Genomic DNA, 17,427 nt, shown 5'->3' on the forward strand with positions numbered 1-17,427 from the left:
AACCCTCCGGGAGCCTCTGGTAACAGCTGCAGAGGCGAAAGGTGTTGGGAGTTCTACGTTGTGCAGCTCTTGCCCACCTGGAGGCTGGAGTTTGCCTTTCCAGTCGGGAAGGCGAGGCCCTAGAGAGGGGCGGGCGGGGAGGGGGCCTCCGCGGTCAGCGGGGCGGGGGGTGGAGCCGCGGGGGGCGGGGCCCCGGGCGTCCGCGCCGGCGCCGATGGGCGGGCGTCCCCCGGAGTCCGAGGCGGCGGCGTCCAGAACCCGGAGCCGCAGCCCAGCCCGAGCCGAGTGGGTGGCGGCGCTATGGCGTGCGCGGGGCTGCTCACCGTGTGCCTGATCCGGCCGCCCGCGCCCGAGCCCCGGCGGTCCCCCGCGCCCGTGCCTGCCGCCGGGCCCGCCGGACACGCGCTCTTCCAGGACGTGAGTGGGGAGCGGGCAGGGGGCGAAGGCTCTCTAGCCCTGGGGTTGTCAGTCTCTCCAGGTCTGTCTGCTCTCTCCGTGTCTCGCTGGGCTGTCAGTCTTTCGCTGTCTCTCCTTACCCCCGTCTCTGCGTCTCTCAGTCTCTTTTTCTGTCAGTGTCTCTCTCTCTCTCTCCAGGTCTGTTTGGGGCCCTGCTTCTGTCTCTGGGTCTCTGCCTCTCACCATCTCTCTCTGACCCTGCTGTCTCCATTCTCCCTTATCTTTGTCTCCTTTCTTTTGTGTCCGTTCTCAGTCTCTCACTCTCCTTATCTCCTGGTTCGGTGTCACTGCCCCTGCTGCCCCCCCCCCCCGAGTCCACCCCATTTATGTGTCTGATGCAGTGGGGGCTGTCAACACTTGATCACAGGAGCAGTCCCCTCTATGGCAATCCCAGGCTGGGCTGACCCAGTCAGGGGAGGCTGGAAGAATAAACAGCCCCCACAGACTGCTGATCCAGGGCTGATCCCAGAGTCCCATAGATCTGACCCAGAGGCCATGGAGTCCCATAGTTCGTCAGGACTGCCCACAGTGGTCTGTACCTCCCTCCTGTGTGTGGCAGGTGGCCCTGCAGCGCCCCCAGGGGCACCAACTAAGGGCAGCCTAGCCAGGCCTCAGTCACTGCCTCAGGCCCCTTCCTCCCCTAGTGCTCAGCCCCATCCTGGCCCATTCACTACCCCCCGCCCCCAGCTTCAGAGGTCTCTGCCTGTGAGAAAGACGGAAAGACGGCACTCCTGTCCACTCCCCGCTGCCCCCAGTGACTCAGCACCTTGACCGCAGTCCTGGATGGAAGGAATCTGTCCATCCCACTTCCCAGATGGAAAAACCAAGGCCGGAGGAGTTAGAAACATGTCCACAATCACACAGAGGCAGAGGCTTGTTTGAGTGTGGCCCCAGGTGCCCTCATTCACAGCATAGCACCCCTTCTTGCCATCTCCATCTGCCCCAGCCAGGCCACACTGGGCTGCTGTGTGACCCGAGACAGTGGCAGACCTCTGAGTCAGGCTTCTGGCTAGGGGTTAGATTCATCCCAATGCTTCACTGACCCAGAGGTAACAGCTGGAGAGGAGTGGCATTCAGGACCCGGAGTTGTTAAGGGTTCTTTGTCCAGACTTTGTCCGGTCCCTCCTTGCCAGGTGTGCTGGTCTCCCATTTGCTGGGCTGCTTTGGATGACCTGGGAGTCTCTGGTCCCTGATCACGTCTTGACTCTGTCCCTTTCTGCCTCTGTTGCCCTTCATCTCTGCTTCTCTGTAAATACAATCTGTCCACCCTTGCTTTCTGTCACTCCCACTCCCCTTTGCACATGTGTGTGTGTGCACACACACACACATGCGTGCGAGCCTGCCCAAGGCCTTCACACTGAATCAGCCTCATAAGAAGCCCTGGCCCTGGAATGGTTAACCCCAGACACCCACAAAGAAAGGACTAGCCACTGTTTGCATATCAGGGTCTTAAGCACACAGGGAAAGAGCCTTGAGTGGGCAGAGTCTGGGATGGACCATGGCCATGCTGCAGAGTTAAGGGGTTTAGGTCTGGGACAAGTAGTGCCCAGGAACTTGGCCCATTTCCCCACCTTCAAGCTGGGACTGTGGCAAGGGCTCATACCTCAGACAGAACCCAGGGTAGCCTCTGGGTGTGGGAGGTGGGGGTGCTGGAAGCTGGTGTGGAGCACCCCCTGTGGGGCCAGGACCTGCAGGAAATGTGAGCAAGTGGTGAGACCTGCTGTGTGATCTTCCTGTGCTCTCCTTGTTGGAAAGCCTCCCACAGGGCTGATCTGGGCAGGGGTTTAGGACCAGGCTGGGCAAGAGGAAAGGCAAGGTTGTGGGGGGCTAGGCTGGCCAGCTGGGGCCCTGATGAGCTGGGTGGGGGCATCCTGCCTCCTAGGCGGCACTCACAGCTCCCGTCTGTGCCCCTTTGTCCTCCAGGTTTTCCGCAGAGCAGACAAGAATGGTGAGTGCGCCTTCCCTTGAGTCTACAGTGTGGGGAGGGGTGGGGGCCATCAAGGAGGCTCAGGGGAGTGTCACGGGTTTGGAAGCACAGTCTAGAATGGAGAAAAATCTTGGGAAGACCCAAATCAGGAGAATCAGTCAAGCCGTCCTTCCCAGAGGGGGTGCCATTTGGAATTCAGTTTGGCAGGATGGAGAGTGGAGGGAATGTGGTTTAGCCAGAGGCTGGAGGTGGGGGCATACTCTCCCACAATACCCCGGGCACAGGTATGGATAACTCTTCTATATGATTTCATGTTGTCCTCACAACCAACAGCTAGATGGGAATTCTTCATCCCATTTTACAGACTAAGGAGCACAGGCCCAGAGAGATGAAGCAGGTTGCTTGAAGTCACACAGCCTTTAAGTGGTGGGCCTTGAATCCAGGTCTGTGTGATGCTTGGTTCCAAGCTTCCTGCGTAAGGGGCTTGGAAAGGTTGGGTGATGGAGATGAGGCTGTGGGGGATTGTGCTGTTAGATCTTTAGAGGGCTCAGTAACTTCCCATATGACTAACCACCTGGACCCAGGGAAGGCTTGCACAGGATGCTGCTGGGTCCAGGGAATCAGCTTCCCCTGCTCTGGGTCCTGGGCAGTCTCAGACCCTGGTTTGGGAAAACCTTGAAAGCTAAAGCAGGAGCCCTCAAGGGAGCCCACGATCAAGTTGCTGCCCACAACTTGGAGTAGCCCACTGTGTCCTGATTGGCCAGGTGAGGGTCTGAGCTGAGGCAGCCGGTCAGCCTTGGCCTTACTTCCATCTGGGGTCTTCAGACCCTTTGGTGTTTCAGCCTCCTGGAGACAGGATCGTGTCCCAACCCATTGATCAGCCAGCACACATTTGGATCATAGCACTCTGTCTGGGGAGGCTCAGACCACCCCACCCCCCCCAGCTCTGCTCCCCCAACCCCATCTGCTTAGAGACGTTACAGGCAAATTCCCGGTGTCTTTGGCCATCCCCCTGGTGCTCTTAGACTATTCCATAGCCCCTGTGAAGAGAAGGGCATTCCCTCCTGAGCCTGCCAGCCTGCGGCTTCTTGCAGGGGCTCCAACTCTTAGGAAGATCTCATCTGCCTCCTGGTGGCTTCTCTGTGAAGGGTGTGGGTACAGAGCAGCCTGGAGCCAGGCTTGGCGGGCAGAGACTGAGCCCCCAAGTCCTCCGAGTGATGTCTAGGTTCTGCCATGACCTGGCCATGTCCCAGGCTTTCCATTTGCTTCTTCATTTGGCAAGCATTTATTGAGTCCCTATGCAATGCCATGTGTGTGCTGCCTTGTCCTTTGGGTGCCTGAAGAGTGGACCCTGTTGCCTTAAGTGGGCAGCCCTGGAGACTCTTTTGTCCCCAACAGCCAAGTCCCCCCAAGCTCAGAATTCCATTCCACCTGGCCAAGTAGCTTTAGGGGGTCTGAAGCTGGTGGCAGGGGTGCAGCCAGGGGTCAGGGATACCAGCTCTGCTCTCTGCTCCCACCCCAGATGATGGTAAGCTCTCATTTGAGGAGTTCCAGAATTACTTTGCTGATGGGGTTCTCAGCCCTGGGGAGCTGCGGGAACTGTTCAGCGGCATTGATGGGCCCTCCACTGAGTGAGTACGAGAACGGGTGGGTGAGCTGGGTGTAGATGTGAAGCTAGGCTCTCCCAGCCCCACGGTGTCCCCTGCCTCCTTATGGAGGATGGGGGGTTGCATAGGGAGAGAGGTGCTAGGGCTTGATGACAGCTTTACCCGCCCACTCACTCCCTCCCTGGCTCCAGCCTTGTCCATCACACTCCTTCCAGCTGGGACCCCAAAATAGCCCGGTCTGAGTCACCAGCCGTGGTTCAGCCCACAGGTGTCCCCCCACCCCCCTCCCCATTCCCGCTTCCTGCAGGGACAAGGGGATGCCTGAGGATAGCTGGGCCTCACCTGCTTCCACGCATCGATGCAGGTTCATGAACATGCACATACCTCCCCATGTGTGCTCCCACATCCACGGGCCTTAGCAGGAGTCTGCATGCTTCCCTCCCCATGCTTCCTCACATGGGTGCATACACATACACAGCTGTCCCTCCCTTTCCCCCAACATCTCCTTAGAATAAATTTCAAACTCTGGGTCAGCGTTCAAGGCTTCCATGCCCTTCCCTACTCTGAGGCTTGGGCTGGACCTTTTATTTGCAATGTTGCCACCTCCCCACCACCAGACACTCCGATCAAATTCCTTGTCCTTGAAGGCCTAACTTAAGCACCCTCCTTCTGGAAGTCCTCCCTAACCTACCAAGTAATACCCCAGGCCTTCTCTGAACTTCCCCAGACCTGGTTTTCCCTTCCTGGCTCTGATTATACTCCTCTCTGGCCTGTGTCCACATTTCTCTCCTTGGTCCTGAGTTCCCCTTGGAGGCCAAGAGTGGGTCTGAATTTTCGCCCTCAGTAATACCCTTGCTGCCCCCATTGGCCCACTGAGCAGCTTAAATTGGGTGGAGGCAGAAGCAGCCTCCTCATCAGGCTGAGCTGGGGTGGGCAGTGGGAGGAACATTGGCTTCAAAGTCTCAGGTCACCAAGCTTAAGTCTGTGGGACTGAAGCGTGCCTCCTCTTTTTCCTGCAGCAATTTGGAAACGGAGAAACTGTGTGGTGAGTAGGTCCACGGGAGCTCTGGTCTCCTGGCGCCCCTGGGCAGGTGGGCATGATGTTCCTTGGAGGCTGTTCCTTCTCTCCTAATGGAACAAGACGGGCTTGCCTCAGGATATGAGGCCTGGTTGGCTGTTGAGGAATCCCAGGTTGGGTAAATGAGGCCGCGGAGCAGGAGTAGGGGGTGGTCTGGGAACCTTTGAGCACCTTCTCTGCCTGCAGACTATTTCTCAGAACACCTGGGTGTCTACCGGCCTGTGCTGGCCGCACTGGAGTCACTGAACTGTGCCGTGCTCACTGCCATGGACACCACCAAGCTGGTGAGTGGAGGGGTTGATGGTGGAGGGCCTGGAATGAGGGCAGGGGTGTCTGCTGTCCTATGGGAGCCTCTACTGTCATGGCTCAGGGCTGTGAAGCTAGAGGCTTGGGTTCTCTCCCACATTCTGGCTGTGTACCTTTATCTCTCTGGGCCTCAGTTTTCTTATCTGTAAACTGGGGATAATAATAGAGCTTACCTCCATACATTTGATGTGACAGAGAAATGAGAATGAAGGCAGGGATTTTTGCCTTTCGTGTTCTCTATTCCCAGCACCCAGAGCTGTGCCTGGCACACAGCAGCCACTTGCTACCTGGAGCTCCTGCTGCTGCTGTTTTTATTATTGGCCAGACCTAACTATTGTGGGGTATCAAGCCCAGGACCCAGCAGGGATGGGCTGGGAGGTGGGCATACTCACACACAGCCACAGGCCCATGCTGGTGTGTGGAACCTGGTGGGGCAGGGCCTGGCCTGAGGACACGTGTAAGGCAGGCAGGCATGTAGCACCCAAGTGTTTGTATGCATGCGTGGCCACATGGGTATACGAGCACAAACAGTGCTCACAGCCAGGGCTCTAGGCTCTTGGAGAGCGACTTCAAAAACACAAGCCACCCCTCCCTTTGTATGTTTCTTTTAAGAAATGTCTCCACCTCCCTTTGTCCCATAGCTCTTAATAAGGAGGCAAGGAGGGAACAGTGAGGATTGTGTGTGACCCCATATTTACAGAAGGGGAAACTGAGGCCTTCAGTGAGTCAATGATCAGCTAAGGACAGGGCTTCCTTTTCTGGTTGCTTCTCCATGGGTTTTAGTAGGTTTTCTGCCGTTGAGGCTTGGCATAGGATGGGAATCCAAATAGTACATGATGAGCAGTTGATGTGTTGTGATAATTTCCATATCTGTGGCCTGGACACAAGTGGGAGTGTTCTCTTCCTTGTTGCCATGGAAACGGGGCTCTGGGGGTAGACACCTGGACTGGTATTCTCTGAACTGGCACTGGTTATGGTAGATCCAAACTGCAGGTCAAAGTGAGGGTCCTTGGGATCTCGACCACCTCCTCCTGGCTCAGTAAGGGGTAGGAGTGACCATCAGCACATGATGACTCTGCCACCTGCAATCACTTGAGACTTTTATTTGGCACTCAATGCCTCTGATAGAGCTATAGCTCAGCCCACCGTGCCCCTCATGTGGCACCTCCCCTCCAGTCCAACATGACTCAGTTGAACACTTCGTGCACCAGCCTGGAGCCACACTCCTGGTACATGGCCCGGGTTATCCAGCGCTGTTGGAAGGAACGCAAGGAGGCCACCATGGAGCCACCTGTCCACACTGCTGTGCCACGCCCAGGCTTGGCCACCAGGTGAGGCCGCAGTGCCCCATAGCCGTGCCTCCGGCACTGCGCCTCTAGCTCCATTTCCAGGCGCTCAGTGAAGCCAGGGAAAAGCGTGGAACCACCGGCCAGCACCACGGTATCGGCCAGCCGCGTCCTTAGAGTCGCAGGGACCCTCTGCAGTGCCTGGAAGGCCAGTGCAGGCAGTCCTGGCTCGGCCTGGCCTAGCAGACTCGGCTGGAAGATGGGTTCCGGGCAGCGGAAGCGCTCGCTGCTGAGGCAGAAAGAGCACCCGTTGCCTAAACAGAAACTGACCGGATGGTGGCGGTCAGAGTTACGAAGGTCACCCTCAAAGTCCAGCGACACATAGCAGCAGCGCTTCTTGAGCTGTGTGATGGCCTTGCGGGGCAAGGCCCGCAGCGATGGATCAGGGCACGTTGCCACCAGCAAGTCCCGCAGGTAGCGCGACAGGGTGCTGCCTGCGATGTCCAGCCGGAAGGTGGCCTCGTGCCACGAGTGGCCCGCATAGACGGGTGTGGCGTGGCACACGCCTGCACCTGCCTCTACGGCCAGCCCGCTGAACGCGCCAGTGGAGCAGAGCGCCAACAACGCCGTGCTGGCCACGTGGCACGCAGGCACCACCAGGGCCTCGAACAGCAGCTCGGCCACCTTCTCGCGGCTCGCGGGCGGCGCCGACGGCGAGTCACTCACTAGCACGGGCCACTGCTCCGGGCACACCCGCAGGCCGCCCACCAGCAGGCGCTCCCACAGCCCCTCCAGTGCCTCCCAGTCCACCACCACGCCGTGCTTGATGGGGTGCGCCCGTTCCACGCCGCCCGCCAGCCCGCAGCCGGGTGCGCGGGTACACACCGGCCGGTCCCAGGTGGGCACCAGGCTGGAGCTCTTCAGCACCAGGCGGGGCTGGCGCTCGCCCCCGAAGCCCGCCTTGATGAAGCCCGAGCCCTGGTCTACCACCACCGCCACGCGGCCCAGCGAGGGCGGCCGACGGACCCGGCGGCTCCCGGACCTCCCGGACACCGACGCCACGGCGCCTCTCCCGGCTCGACCCCGCCCTTCGCCAGAGGCCCCGCCCCCGGCCTCACTGGAGGCCCGCCTTTCAGCTCTTGGCTCGGGCGCCAGGCCTAAGTCTTGGCCTTTCTGGTTACAGAACTAGCGCCCTCAATTCTTGGCTCCGGCCTCTGGTCCTGAGCTCCCACTCTTCCGGCCAGACTGGACGTCTCTTTTCAGCTCTTGGCTCTGCCCACAGGCCCGAGCACCCGCCACTGATTTGAGCGTCAGTCTCCGCTCCTGCGGGCTCCAGCCGCTTTTGGCCCTCTTTGCCCTCCTGTGGCTCAAGGCTCAAGACCCACCTTGCACCGGTCCCACCCCTCTGAGGACGCGCCTCCGCTATGTGGCTCCGCCCCCTCAGTCCTGGTGGACGTAGATGTTGAGAGGGCCTCGTTCAATCCTTCTAGATGAGAAGCCTCTGGGAGCAGCAGGGCTCAAACAATGATGGGGCCTTGTGGCAGTGTCCTCCGGACATATATCCTTACTTGGGGACCCAGGAGTCCAGCCCAGTCCTTGAGCCCCAGAAGGTCTCCTGGCACCTCTCTCTTGGCCTTGACTTAAGGTAAGAGGGGGTGGTCAGAGAAGGAAGGAAAAGAACTCGGATTGGACTCATTGTGACCTCAGTCCTCAGTACCTGCTGTATTCCACAGACCTCTCCCATGAGAACTCCCTGGACCCATCCTCTCTCCTGAGACAGGGCCAAGAGCAGTGATTTTGGCATCAGGGGATCTGGCCTCAGCTGTCCAGCACAACCAGAATGCTGCAGATTATCCGATGTACTCTGGCCGATGTGCAGCAGTCTCCTCCCCCCTCCCCACCTTCCTTCATGCTGAAGGGAAAGCTCTTAATCACAGATCTGTAGCCACTCATAGGACCTATGTGAGCTCAGCCCTGAGGGGCCCAGGCAGCCCACATAGGGACCCTACCTGCAGGGGCTTCCGTGTATGGACTCCAGTGGACCCGAGGAGTTTGTGACTCAGTTCTGAAGATGACTCACTGTGCCCCCCTGAGCAAGTCCTAATCTCTCTCTGGGCTCACTTTCTTCCTCCAGAACGTACTAATAATCCTCACATAGGAAAAAGGCCACTTCTAGTCTCTGCAGAGTCTATTATTCTCTTTAGGACCATTTCGGTTGCAAGTAGAAGACCTACTCAACTGAGCTTAAGCTAAAATAGGGATTTGATTACAAGGATCTTGTAGGCCTTATGGACGCCAAGAACAAAGATGAAATCAGGTTTCAGGAACAGACTGGACGCAGGGCCTAGCTGCAGGATGTGTATAGGCTCTGCAGTGTTTTATTCTTCTGAAGACTGGCTTCAGCCCATGCATGCTCACGTAGAAAACAGTCTCTCACATCTCCTGAATTACAGTCCCAGGAAAGAGGCTGATAGGACCAGCCTAGGCCAATCACGTATGGCCAGGATGTGTGGCCACATTGAAGGACATGGTTACCTTGATTTTAACCACAGGGATGGCAAGAAAGGGTATGTTTTTATAAGCATTTGGGGAGATGCCGTGGGTCATGCAACCTCCAGCCTGATGCAGGGGATACAGAAGGGATGTCGATTGTGTTGACGCTAACGGAAGTGCATCTGAAGCAGAAGCCGGGCCTGTGTCTTTAATGAGCTGGGACTTCACCCCCTGCTGCATCTGTCCCCTTTGGGACATTCTGAGGTAGTCACCAGTGGAAGGCTGGCTACAGGCTCGGTAGGGCTGGGGCAGCACTCAGGTCTGGAGCTGGGTTTGGGGCCCAGGAAAATGAGAAGTAGCTGGGTCTTTCTCACAGATAACATGCCAGGCCTCTCCTGGGTGGATTAGGGAGGTGAACCTTGCATTGGAGACCACAGTGGCAACATAGCCAGAGCAAGGGTGAGGATATGAGTCACTCAGAAGCCCCAGAGGGAAAGACTAAGGCTGGGGGCTGAGCTTGCATTTGACAACAATAAGTTTGGGCGTTTCCCTCTGGGCTTTGGAGAAATCAGTGGGAGCTTAGGAGCGGAGCCAACTGTCCCACAGACAGCTAAGTGGTTTGGAAGAAGTCTCTGACTGCAATGTGGGGAAGGGGATGGCACAAGGTAGGGTGAGGGACAAGTGATGAGGTGGCTTGGGGGTTACCAAGCAGAGTGGGGTAGGAGTGAGGGGTCAGAAGCCCCCAGACCCCAGCCTCTCCTCCTGGGTGCTCTCACAGGCAGAATGTGAGTCTCAGGCCCCAGCCCAGCTGACCGTGGGACCCTCACAGTTTTTTCCAGGATGGTGGTGTCTGTTGCCTCCGCCCCCTGCCTAAGAAGGACTTGTGGATGTTGAGGACTCTTGAAGATGTTAGGTTTCGGCTGGAGGCAGGTCCCTCCTCCTAGCGTGCCCACACCGGGGTTTGCCCAAACTCACCTCCCTTGGGCCTGCAAACCTGAAGGTCTGACCCGGGCCTGGAGTTGGAGGAGGAGGAGGGAAACAGCTTCCCTCCACGTGGCAGGGTGTCCCTCCCCACCTGGGGGCAGGGGTTCTGACGCTTGGGTCACAAGGAAGGAGAAGGCTCGGTTTTGGCGCCAAGCCGTTGCCGTTGCTCGGCCCTCAGTCCTACCGTTTCATCCGCGTCTCGCTCTCGGCCCGGTTACCCCCGCCCAGCTCTGCGCCTCCTCAGACAGAGCCAGCAGGCGCCAGGGGTGCTCTGCGCTCTTTATTGGGCCACGGGCCGGGCGCTCAGGGCCGCGGGCGAGGGCAGCGGCGCCGCTTGCGCGGCTGCTCCTCGGCGGGGTCGGCCTCGCGGTTCGCCTGAACGTCGGTCAGCAGGCGCGAGTAGAGCCGCTGCCAGCCCTGCGCGACCTTGGCCCCGCCCCCCGCTCCGGGCGCGCCGGCCGCGCAGCGCCTCTCCTGCAGCCTCGCGTCCAGCAGCAGCAGCAGGACCAAGATCGTCTTCATCTCTCGCGTGCGTGCGCCCTCGCGCCGATCAGCGCAGTCGCCCGCTCCTCGCAGCGTGGGCGCCGCCGCCGAGGAGCCCACGGGGGCGCCCGTCGCGTCCTCGCCTGGACGCCCGGGCCGCGCGCCTGAGCCCGCCGCCACGTCGGATAGCTGCTGCTGCTTGTCCAAGGGGAAAAGTAGCACGATCTTGGCCTGGGGCGGGGCGGGAGCGTGAGGGGGAAGAGCGTACAGCGCCTTCTTCTTGAGGATCCTCACCCACCCAGATCCAGTCTCCCAGGACTCTGCCCCCTTTACATGTCCAGGACTCCCGCTCTCCTCCCGTGCTCGGGGGCGGGAGTGGGTCTCTCCCGGTCCCATTGCCCAGGACACCTGCCTTCCCTCTGGAAACGTTCACCCACCGTAGCTGACCTCCTGAGACTTGCACCGTCTGCGATTATGGGATCTTTGCCTGCCCTCCCAGCCTTAGTAGTGGGACTCTCACCCACCCGGACCCCCTCCAGGGCCTCTGCCCACTCGAAGAAGGGGAAAAGTAGCATGTTTTGAGGCTGGGAGCTGGAAAGGGGGCATAAAGGACCTCCCTGTGCCCATAGCCCCTGCGGTACCAACTAAGGCTGATTCACCACGCAGAACCCTCTACTTCTCTGTGGGGAGTTGGGAGAATCCCTTCCGGCCCACCCTCCTGGGCTCCCGTCTGCAAATTTCTCCTGGTTGCTTGAATCCCTGCCCTCCCTCTGGGCTTTTAGGACCCAACCACACCACGTGGGTTCCTGGGACTGCCATCTTCAGAGGGGTTATCCAAGCCCTTCCATGCGCCTCGGACTTATGCCCACAAGGCCTAGAATCCCAGCATCCCCTCCTGCCCACCTGTTCAAGTTCCCCTGACTCCCACTTGCCCTAACACCCTGGCACTCACGTTTGGCTTCTTCTGCTTGAGATGGCTGAAGAACTGCTGTTTCCACCCAGCCTTGTCCATGTCAGGTGGCCTCTCCCTGCGGGCCTGCTTGGGCACTTTGGTTCTCTTGTGAGAACTGTTGTTTCCCATGGCAGGGCTGGTCACCACTGGAGGCCACAGCCCATGCTGCCTCTGCCCTGCCCTCTGGCTGGGGGAGGGGCACTCTTGTCCCCACTCTATCCTGGGGAGGCCACATTGTGACCTCATAGGTCAACCTCACCAGCTGTAGGCTCTAAGCTCCTCCTCCCAGAACCCACAGGCGAATCTTGGCTCCATTTACTCTGTTTGTGACTTCTGGCCTTGGTTTCTCAGGTGTAAAACTGGGCTGATAATTACAAATAAGGCAATGCTTGTAAGGCGCTTAGTGGTGAGTAGAGAGGAATTTTTGTGGTCCCGGTTTGAATTCTGACTCTGCCACTAACTAATTGTGTGATCTTGGCCCAAGGTAATTAATTGCTCCAGGCCTCAGTCTTCTCATCTACAAAATGGGGTCCATTATGGTTTTTATAAGTTGTTATGAGGATTAAATGAAATTCTGCTTGGAACAGGGCATGGCACAGAGTGGGTGCTTGTGGCAGCTGGGTTTTTTGGTTGCAAGCAACAGAGACTCGATCGACCATCTTAAGCGCTCAAAAGGGAATTTATTGGAAGGATTTCAGAGAGCTCAGAGCATGGCCAGGAAGTCTGGAGAACGAGGCTTGGATACAGGGCAGAAACCACTGGCCTAAGAGTGAGAGCACCTGGCCCCCATTCTGTTCCTGCCTCCCAGCTCATGAGCCTGGCCCAGCAGGGCCCATCTGATGGCTGAGCAGAGGCAGGTCATGGAAAGAAATGAAGCCCCTGATGGATGTTGCCTCTGGAGCCCTTTGTGGAGGGTGGGCAAGCACCTGGACTTTGGCTTCTCAGGACTCCCATCCTGGGCTGTGTCCCTATGTAGGAATTAGTTCACTGAAGTTTTTCAACAGCTCGGTGAGACGGCTATTATCCTCCCTGTTCTCTAGGTGAGGAAACTAAGGCACAAGGAGGCGAAGGTAGTTGGAGAGTCTCTGAGCATCTCAAATGGGCAGTGTAGGGACTGGCCTGTCGGCCTTGTCTCTCTACCCATGTTGGGAGGGGCTGAGTGGAGGCTAGTGATGTAGGAATCAGTGCTATGTGTATAAGGACAGTGGCCTGGCTGTTTTGTATCTGCAGCTCCCAGTAGAAGTTAAGTATTTGTTGCATGGATGAGTGCATGAATGAATGCATGCATAGACCATGAGTTTAGGGCCAACTGGTGAGCATGGGGCCACATCACACCATCATTCTGCCTCATGCCTTCGGATGCCATGTGACCTGCCTTACACCCTCCTCTCTGCCCCTGCCACCACCAGCCTGGCTAAAGGTGGCCCAACAGGGAAGGGGCCTTAGGGCCCAGAAAATGGCAGATGCCTCCCTGTAAAGGTGGCCTTACACCTCCCAGGAAGGGAGGCCAGGCCCTGCTCCCAGTCCCAGAACTGTCCTGCTCTGGTTGCACGCTCTCTGCTCTTCATGCTGTACTATTGCTTGGATGGGCAAGGGTAGGGGAGCAGGACAGTGGCTCCCCATTCAGAAATATATGCTTGGGGCCAGGATATGTTGAGCATGCTCCCTCTGCCCCCAGGAATATGAGCGGGCCTCCAAGGTGGACCAGTTTGTGACCCGCTTCCTACTGCGGGAGACGGTGAGCCAGCTACAAGCCCTGCAGAGTTCGCTGGAAGGGGCGTCAGATACCCTGGAGGCCCAGGCCCGTGGCCCACGGTATGTGAGGTGCCCTGCTGGTCATTGTCTCCACATTCCAGGGCCTTCAGCTTTCATCACATTCCGCCGCTCCAGCATCCCAGAGCCCATTATTCTTGTTCTTGGACAGGGAGGCCAAGAAGGGGTGAGAGGGAGCGGCTGGCTGGGCCTCAGTGTCCCAGGAAGCCTGTCTTGCTCCACCCAGGCCCAACCCTGTGCAGGGGCCCCAGTCCTTGGCCTGTGGGTCTGGGAGCAATGGGCTGACCCTCCACTTCTCTTAGGTCAGATGAAGACAGCGTGGAGGTACAGAGCAGGCCCCATGGCTGCCGGAGGGCAGGGCGCAGGGCCCCGCGGAGCGTCAGTCGGTCACCCGCCTGGTCTCCTGGCTCCTCGGACACAGGTGCCCCCGGTGCCCACTCACCCACTGCCCCTCAGCTCATCCTGAGAGGCTTCCCAACCCGAGGGGGCCCATGCCTGACTTCCCCCCATGGGTGTCCCACCCCAGGGCAGAGCTCAGAAGCTGAGATGCAGTGGCGGCTCCAGGTCAACCGTCTCCAGGAGCTCATTGACCAGCTTGAGTGTAAGGTGAGTGACCAGGTGGCCAGTGCCCCAAGGGGGAGGTTCTTCCTGGAATCTACATAAGCCAGGCACACACCGGGGGCCTGGCCCACACTCTGTGTCCCTCATAGGCCCCCCGGCTGGAACCCCTGCATGAAGAGGAGCTTACCAAGGGGCCTGGCTCGGTGAGTCCAGGAGAGGGACAGGCAACTGGGTATTGGGCCAGGACGAGGTGATCATCAAATGAGGGGTTTCACGGGGCCTGCTGCCCGCTTGGCCTCTGTGTTACACACGTGCCCATTTCCCAGGCTTGGCCCAGCCCTCGTCCCCCAAGCCTGGCAGGTGCTGGGTTCTGGCCCTTGCTCTGTGACCCTGTAGAAATCACTGTCTCTCTCTGGGTATTAGTTCACTTCATCTGCGTTCCTGAAAGCTGGGTCTGGGGTGTGTGGGTGGAGGCTAGAGGGGGAAGTGGTGGCATGCTGCTGGAGGGAGGGACAGTGGCTGGATCAAGGCAATGATCTTGGCCATGAGGAGAGGCTGGAGGCAGGGATGCTGGGGGCCAGGTTGGGGCAGGAGCTTGACCTCACGGTAGGCGGGGCTGGTGCAAGTCAAGAAGGGTGGAGTCCTCCTGAAGGCCACAGCCAGTCCTTCCCCTGGGCCCTGCCTCACCCCGGCTCACCAGGCTGCCTCTCTTGCCAGCACATCCTCGTGGCCCAGAGGCAGGTGCACGTGGCAGAGGAAGCCCTGCAGGATTTCCACCGTGCCCTGTGCTGCTATGTGGACTTCACAGGGGCCCAGAGCCGTTGCCTGCAGTGAGTCCCTAGCTGGCCAGTGGGCTGGCCAAGGTCAGGGGAGGGGGGTGAGCAGGGCAAAGTGCTGGGGCTGGGCGTCCTTGGCCAAGGCTCCCGTCAGACACCCAGGCTGGGTGGGCAGTGGTGGTGGTAGCCTGGGCCTGGCCTGGCCATCTCTTTGGCCCCACAGTGTGTCTGCCCAGAAGATGCTGGACAATGCCTCTTTCACCCTATATGAGTTCTGGCAGGATGAGGCCTCCTGGAGAAGGTATGAATGGTATCTGAAAGCTAAAGTTTATTGAGTATGGGCCCTGGAGTGAGTCAGGCATGGGTTCAAATCATCCTCTATTAATCACTGGCTGTGTGACCTCGGGAGAGTTACTCATCCACTCTGAGCCCCAGTGATCTTCCCAAAATGAGAGTCATAATAGGTCTGCCCTTCTATGAGCCAAACGAGATGGCGTATGAAAAGCTGAGCACGATGGCAGGAACACAGTAGATGGCGGGCACTCAGTGAATACACACTGTTACCACCGTGCCACGGTCTATGCCAAGCACCCACGTATTATTTCACGTCATCCCCCCAGTGTCCCGGTACAGTAGGCACTATTGTCCCCATTTCACAGAGAGAGAACCGAGGCTCAGAGCCAATGTGAGGCAGGACCGGGATCTGAATCCAGACAGTAGGACAGGGTGGGGGTGGGGAGCTCTCAGCCATGTGGTCTTGCTCTTCGAGGGACCAGCTCCAGCCTCAGGTCACTCCATGGCCCTCCCCAGGCACCAGCAGTCCGCCTGCAGTAAGGCCTTCCAGCGCATCCTCATTGACCACCTGCGAGCTCCAGACACCCTCACCACTGTGTTCTTCCCAGGTATGCTGTGGCCCCCGACCCTGCTCCACAGCCCTACGGAGTGGCAGTGGGCCCCTGATGGCCTCTGACCCTCAACCTCTGACCCCTAGCCTCCTGGTGGATTATGAATAATAACTGAGCCTGACCTGCATAAGCCAAGGCCCTGGGGCCCTACCTGCCTCCTTCTGGAGCTTCTCGACTGGTCGACTCAGCACCAAGACCAAGGACGCTGCCACTCTTAGAACTGGGGCCGGGCTCTCAAAGGTCCCCCTGCCCCAGACCCAGCTGGTGGAGAGTCTCTCAGCCCAGGGATCAGGGACTGGGCTGCTCGCTTTCTATTTATTTATCAGTGTATTTTATTGTTTGTAGCTTTGGCCTCTGAGGCATTCTGGCCTCTGCCTGGCTCAGGAAGCTTGGATTTGGTCACCTCTGTCCCAGCCTTGTGTGACACAGAGGAAGGAGGTCGCTTCCCTCTCTGGGTGGGCCTCGGGCTGTCTGGCTGCCTAGTGGGTACCCTGCTTTCTTCCTGCTGTCTTGGGGCCAGGCTTCTGCTCTTCCTCAGCCAGCAGCAGAACCAGGGCTGATGCTCAGGGACACCCCCCCCCCCCCCCACCAAACCTCGACCCCTGAGGCTGGGCCGGATCCGTCTGCAGTGTGGGGTAAGGACCTGGGTGTCCCCATCACCCTCCTGGGTTAGCAGGCTTCCAACTCTTCCAGCACCCTTGGCTGCACCAGAGACCTCGGCAAGATCCTGGGTTGGTTTGCATGTCATTTGCATATATTTTGCATGTTCATGCCTACCCACACTCAGGGCACTATGGGAAGTCCCAAGGTGACCTTGCCAAGTAGCAATAATTTGGGCCCAGTGTCACCTGCTCCCCCCAGATACCTCCAAACCCCAACCCCCAGCCCAAGACCCCAGCACAGAGGCAATAAAGGCAGTGGTCACCTCTGGTGTTGTGTCCTCTCTCTCCCTCTGCAAGAAGGCCAGTCCCTGGGGTTGGTTTGCATCTCAGACGAGAGATTTAGGGCAGACAACCTATCCTTAGGAATCAGTCAGTTCCTATCTTGAGCTCCCTTGTGAACAAATGATGATGATGATGATGATGATAACTTAAATCACAGCTCGTCTCCGTTCCCTCAACTCAGGACCTCCTCAGGCTCACAAGCCCTGGTTCTTGGGCCTTGTCTGGGAAAGGGGGTAGACTGGATCGGATCTCTGCTCTCAACCCCCTGAAAGTCAGCTGGCTGTCCTAGCTTCACCACCACCCTCATTGCCAACATGATGTGGTCTGAAGTTGGGGGCACAGAACCTTCTTGGAGTCCCAGATAGTGTAACTGCATGCCTGTGAGAAGTTCTGTCCCCTGACAGAACCTTCCTCCCCACGGCCCCCCTTCCAGACTGGATTTGTCACCACCCATGTCACCTGACAGAATCAGGTGCAAAATGGCCAAGTTGGTCCATCCAGGCACCAGGGGGCCCTCCTCTGAGCCATCTGGGGAGAGGCGACTGCCACAGCCGTGGGTTCTAAAGGGGAGGCACTTGGCAACACAAGAGCAAAGGATGGCCTCTGACCTGGTCTGGAAGGTGTTGGGGTCAGGAGTCTTTAGGCCGGAAACACGCTCAGGCCCTGAGGGGGAGGAGAGCTTGCCTCATGAACTGAAGGAAGCCCAGCAGCGGGCTGAGGTTGGGGTGAGGGGGCAGTGGGCTGAGGCGAAAGTGAGGAGGCGGCAGGGCCTCAAAGGTGCTTCATGCTGAGGAAGCTGTGGTAGGTTTTAAGCCGGGGGTGACTGGCCGGTGGGCTGACATGTCACCGGTGTTCCGAGTGCCCCAGTGGTGCCAGGAAGACGGCTCAGATGGACG

At 58.5% G+C, this 17,427-nt stretch overlaps 3 protein-coding genes across 5 annotated transcripts; 1 reads left to right on the plus strand and 2 right to left on the minus strand.

Annotated features, from left to right (window-relative positions):
- The first annotated feature begins 213 nt into the window (after nucleotides 1-213).
- NECAB3 (N-terminal EF-hand calcium binding protein 3) lies at nucleotides 214-16,518 on the plus strand. 3 transcript variants are annotated; one of them, XM_045053732.1, is made up of 13 exons: nucleotides 214-417; nucleotides 2,380-2,404; nucleotides 3,906-4,014; nucleotides 5,010-5,035; nucleotides 5,255-5,352; nucleotides 13,251-13,387; nucleotides 13,648-13,766; nucleotides 13,872-13,951; nucleotides 14,056-14,109; nucleotides 14,624-14,736; nucleotides 14,858-14,983; nucleotides 15,493-15,584; nucleotides 15,674-16,518. In XM_045053732.1, exons 1-13 carry the CDS (start codon nucleotides 301-303, stop codon nucleotides 15,700-15,702), a joined length of 1,125 nt encoding a protein of 374 aa, XP_044909667.1. In that variant the 5' UTR covers nucleotides 214-300; the 3' UTR covers nucleotides 15,703-16,518. The 3 variants fall into 3 exon arrangements, with proteins under 3 accessions (XP_044909667.1, XP_011279199.2, XP_023107090.1); XM_011280897.4 differs by having other exon boundaries at nucleotides 14,906-14,983; XM_023251322.2 differs by lacking the exon at nucleotides 14,858-14,983.
- On the minus strand, nucleotides 6,458-8,613 carry ACTL10 (actin like 10). The gene is made up of 3 exons (XM_023250921.1): nucleotides 8,562-8,613; nucleotides 8,229-8,299; nucleotides 6,458-7,845 (listed from the first exon to the last, which is right to left on the minus strand). The coding sequence occupies exons 1-3, from the start codon at nucleotides 8,611-8,613 to the stop codon at nucleotides 6,562-6,564; spliced, it is 1,407 nt and encodes a 468-aa protein (XP_023106689.1). The 3' UTR covers nucleotides 6,458-6,561.
- Nucleotides 10,402-11,818, minus strand: CA3H20orf144 (chromosome A3 C20orf144 homolog). Its single transcript, XM_006929843.5, has 2 exons — nucleotides 11,573-11,818; nucleotides 10,402-10,851 (listed from the first exon to the last, which is right to left on the minus strand). Exons 1-2 carry the CDS (start codon nucleotides 11,816-11,818, stop codon nucleotides 10,441-10,443), a joined length of 657 nt encoding a protein of 218 aa, XP_006929905.3. The 3' UTR covers nucleotides 10,402-10,440.
- Nucleotides 16,519-17,427: the final 909 nt, after the last annotated feature.

The sequence above is a fragment of the Felis catus genome, chromosome A3 (genome assembly GCF_018350175.1).
Source record: "Felis catus isolate Fca126 chromosome A3, F.catus_Fca126_mat1.0, whole genome shotgun sequence".
Taxonomy (NCBI): domain Eukaryota; kingdom Metazoa; phylum Chordata; class Mammalia; order Carnivora; family Felidae; genus Felis; species Felis catus.

Excerpts from the sequence above, each read along its gene's own strand:
- NECAB3 (XM_045053732.1), top strand. The coding sequence starts at position 301 with ATGGCGTGCGCGGGGCTGCTCACCGTGTGCCTGATCCGGCCGCCCGCG. Across the intron at positions 13,952-14,055 it reads TTGACCAGCTTGAGTGTAAG|GCCCCCCGGCTGGAACCCCT; the intron begins GTGAGTGACCAG and ends TGTCCCTCATAG. Across the intron at positions 14,737-14,857 it reads GCCCAGAGCCGTTGCCTGCA|TGGTGGTGGTAGCCTGGGCC; the intron begins GTGAGTCCCTAG and ends CTGGGTGGGCAG.
- ACTL10 (XM_023250921.1), bottom strand. The coding sequence starts at position 8,613 with ATGAGTGGCTACAGATCTGTGATTAAGAGCTTTCCCTTCAGCATGAAG. Across the intron at positions 8,300-8,561 it reads TCCCTTCAGCATGAAGGAAG|TCAAGGCCAAGAGAGAGGTG; the intron begins GTGGGGAGGGGG and ends TCTTACCTTAAG. Across the intron at positions 7,846-8,228 it reads CTGGACTCCTGGGTCCCCAA|TTCTGTAACCAGAAAGGCCA; the intron begins GTAAGGATATAT and ends TGAGGGCGCTAG.
- CA3H20orf144 (XM_006929843.5), bottom strand. The coding sequence starts at position 11,818 with ATGAGGTCACAATGTGGCCTCCCCAGGATAGAGTGGGGACAAGAGTGC. Across the intron at positions 10,852-11,572 it reads TCAAGCAGAAGAAGCCAAAC|GCCAAGATCGTGCTACTTTT; the intron begins GTGAGTGCCAGG and ends GCCCCGCCCCAG.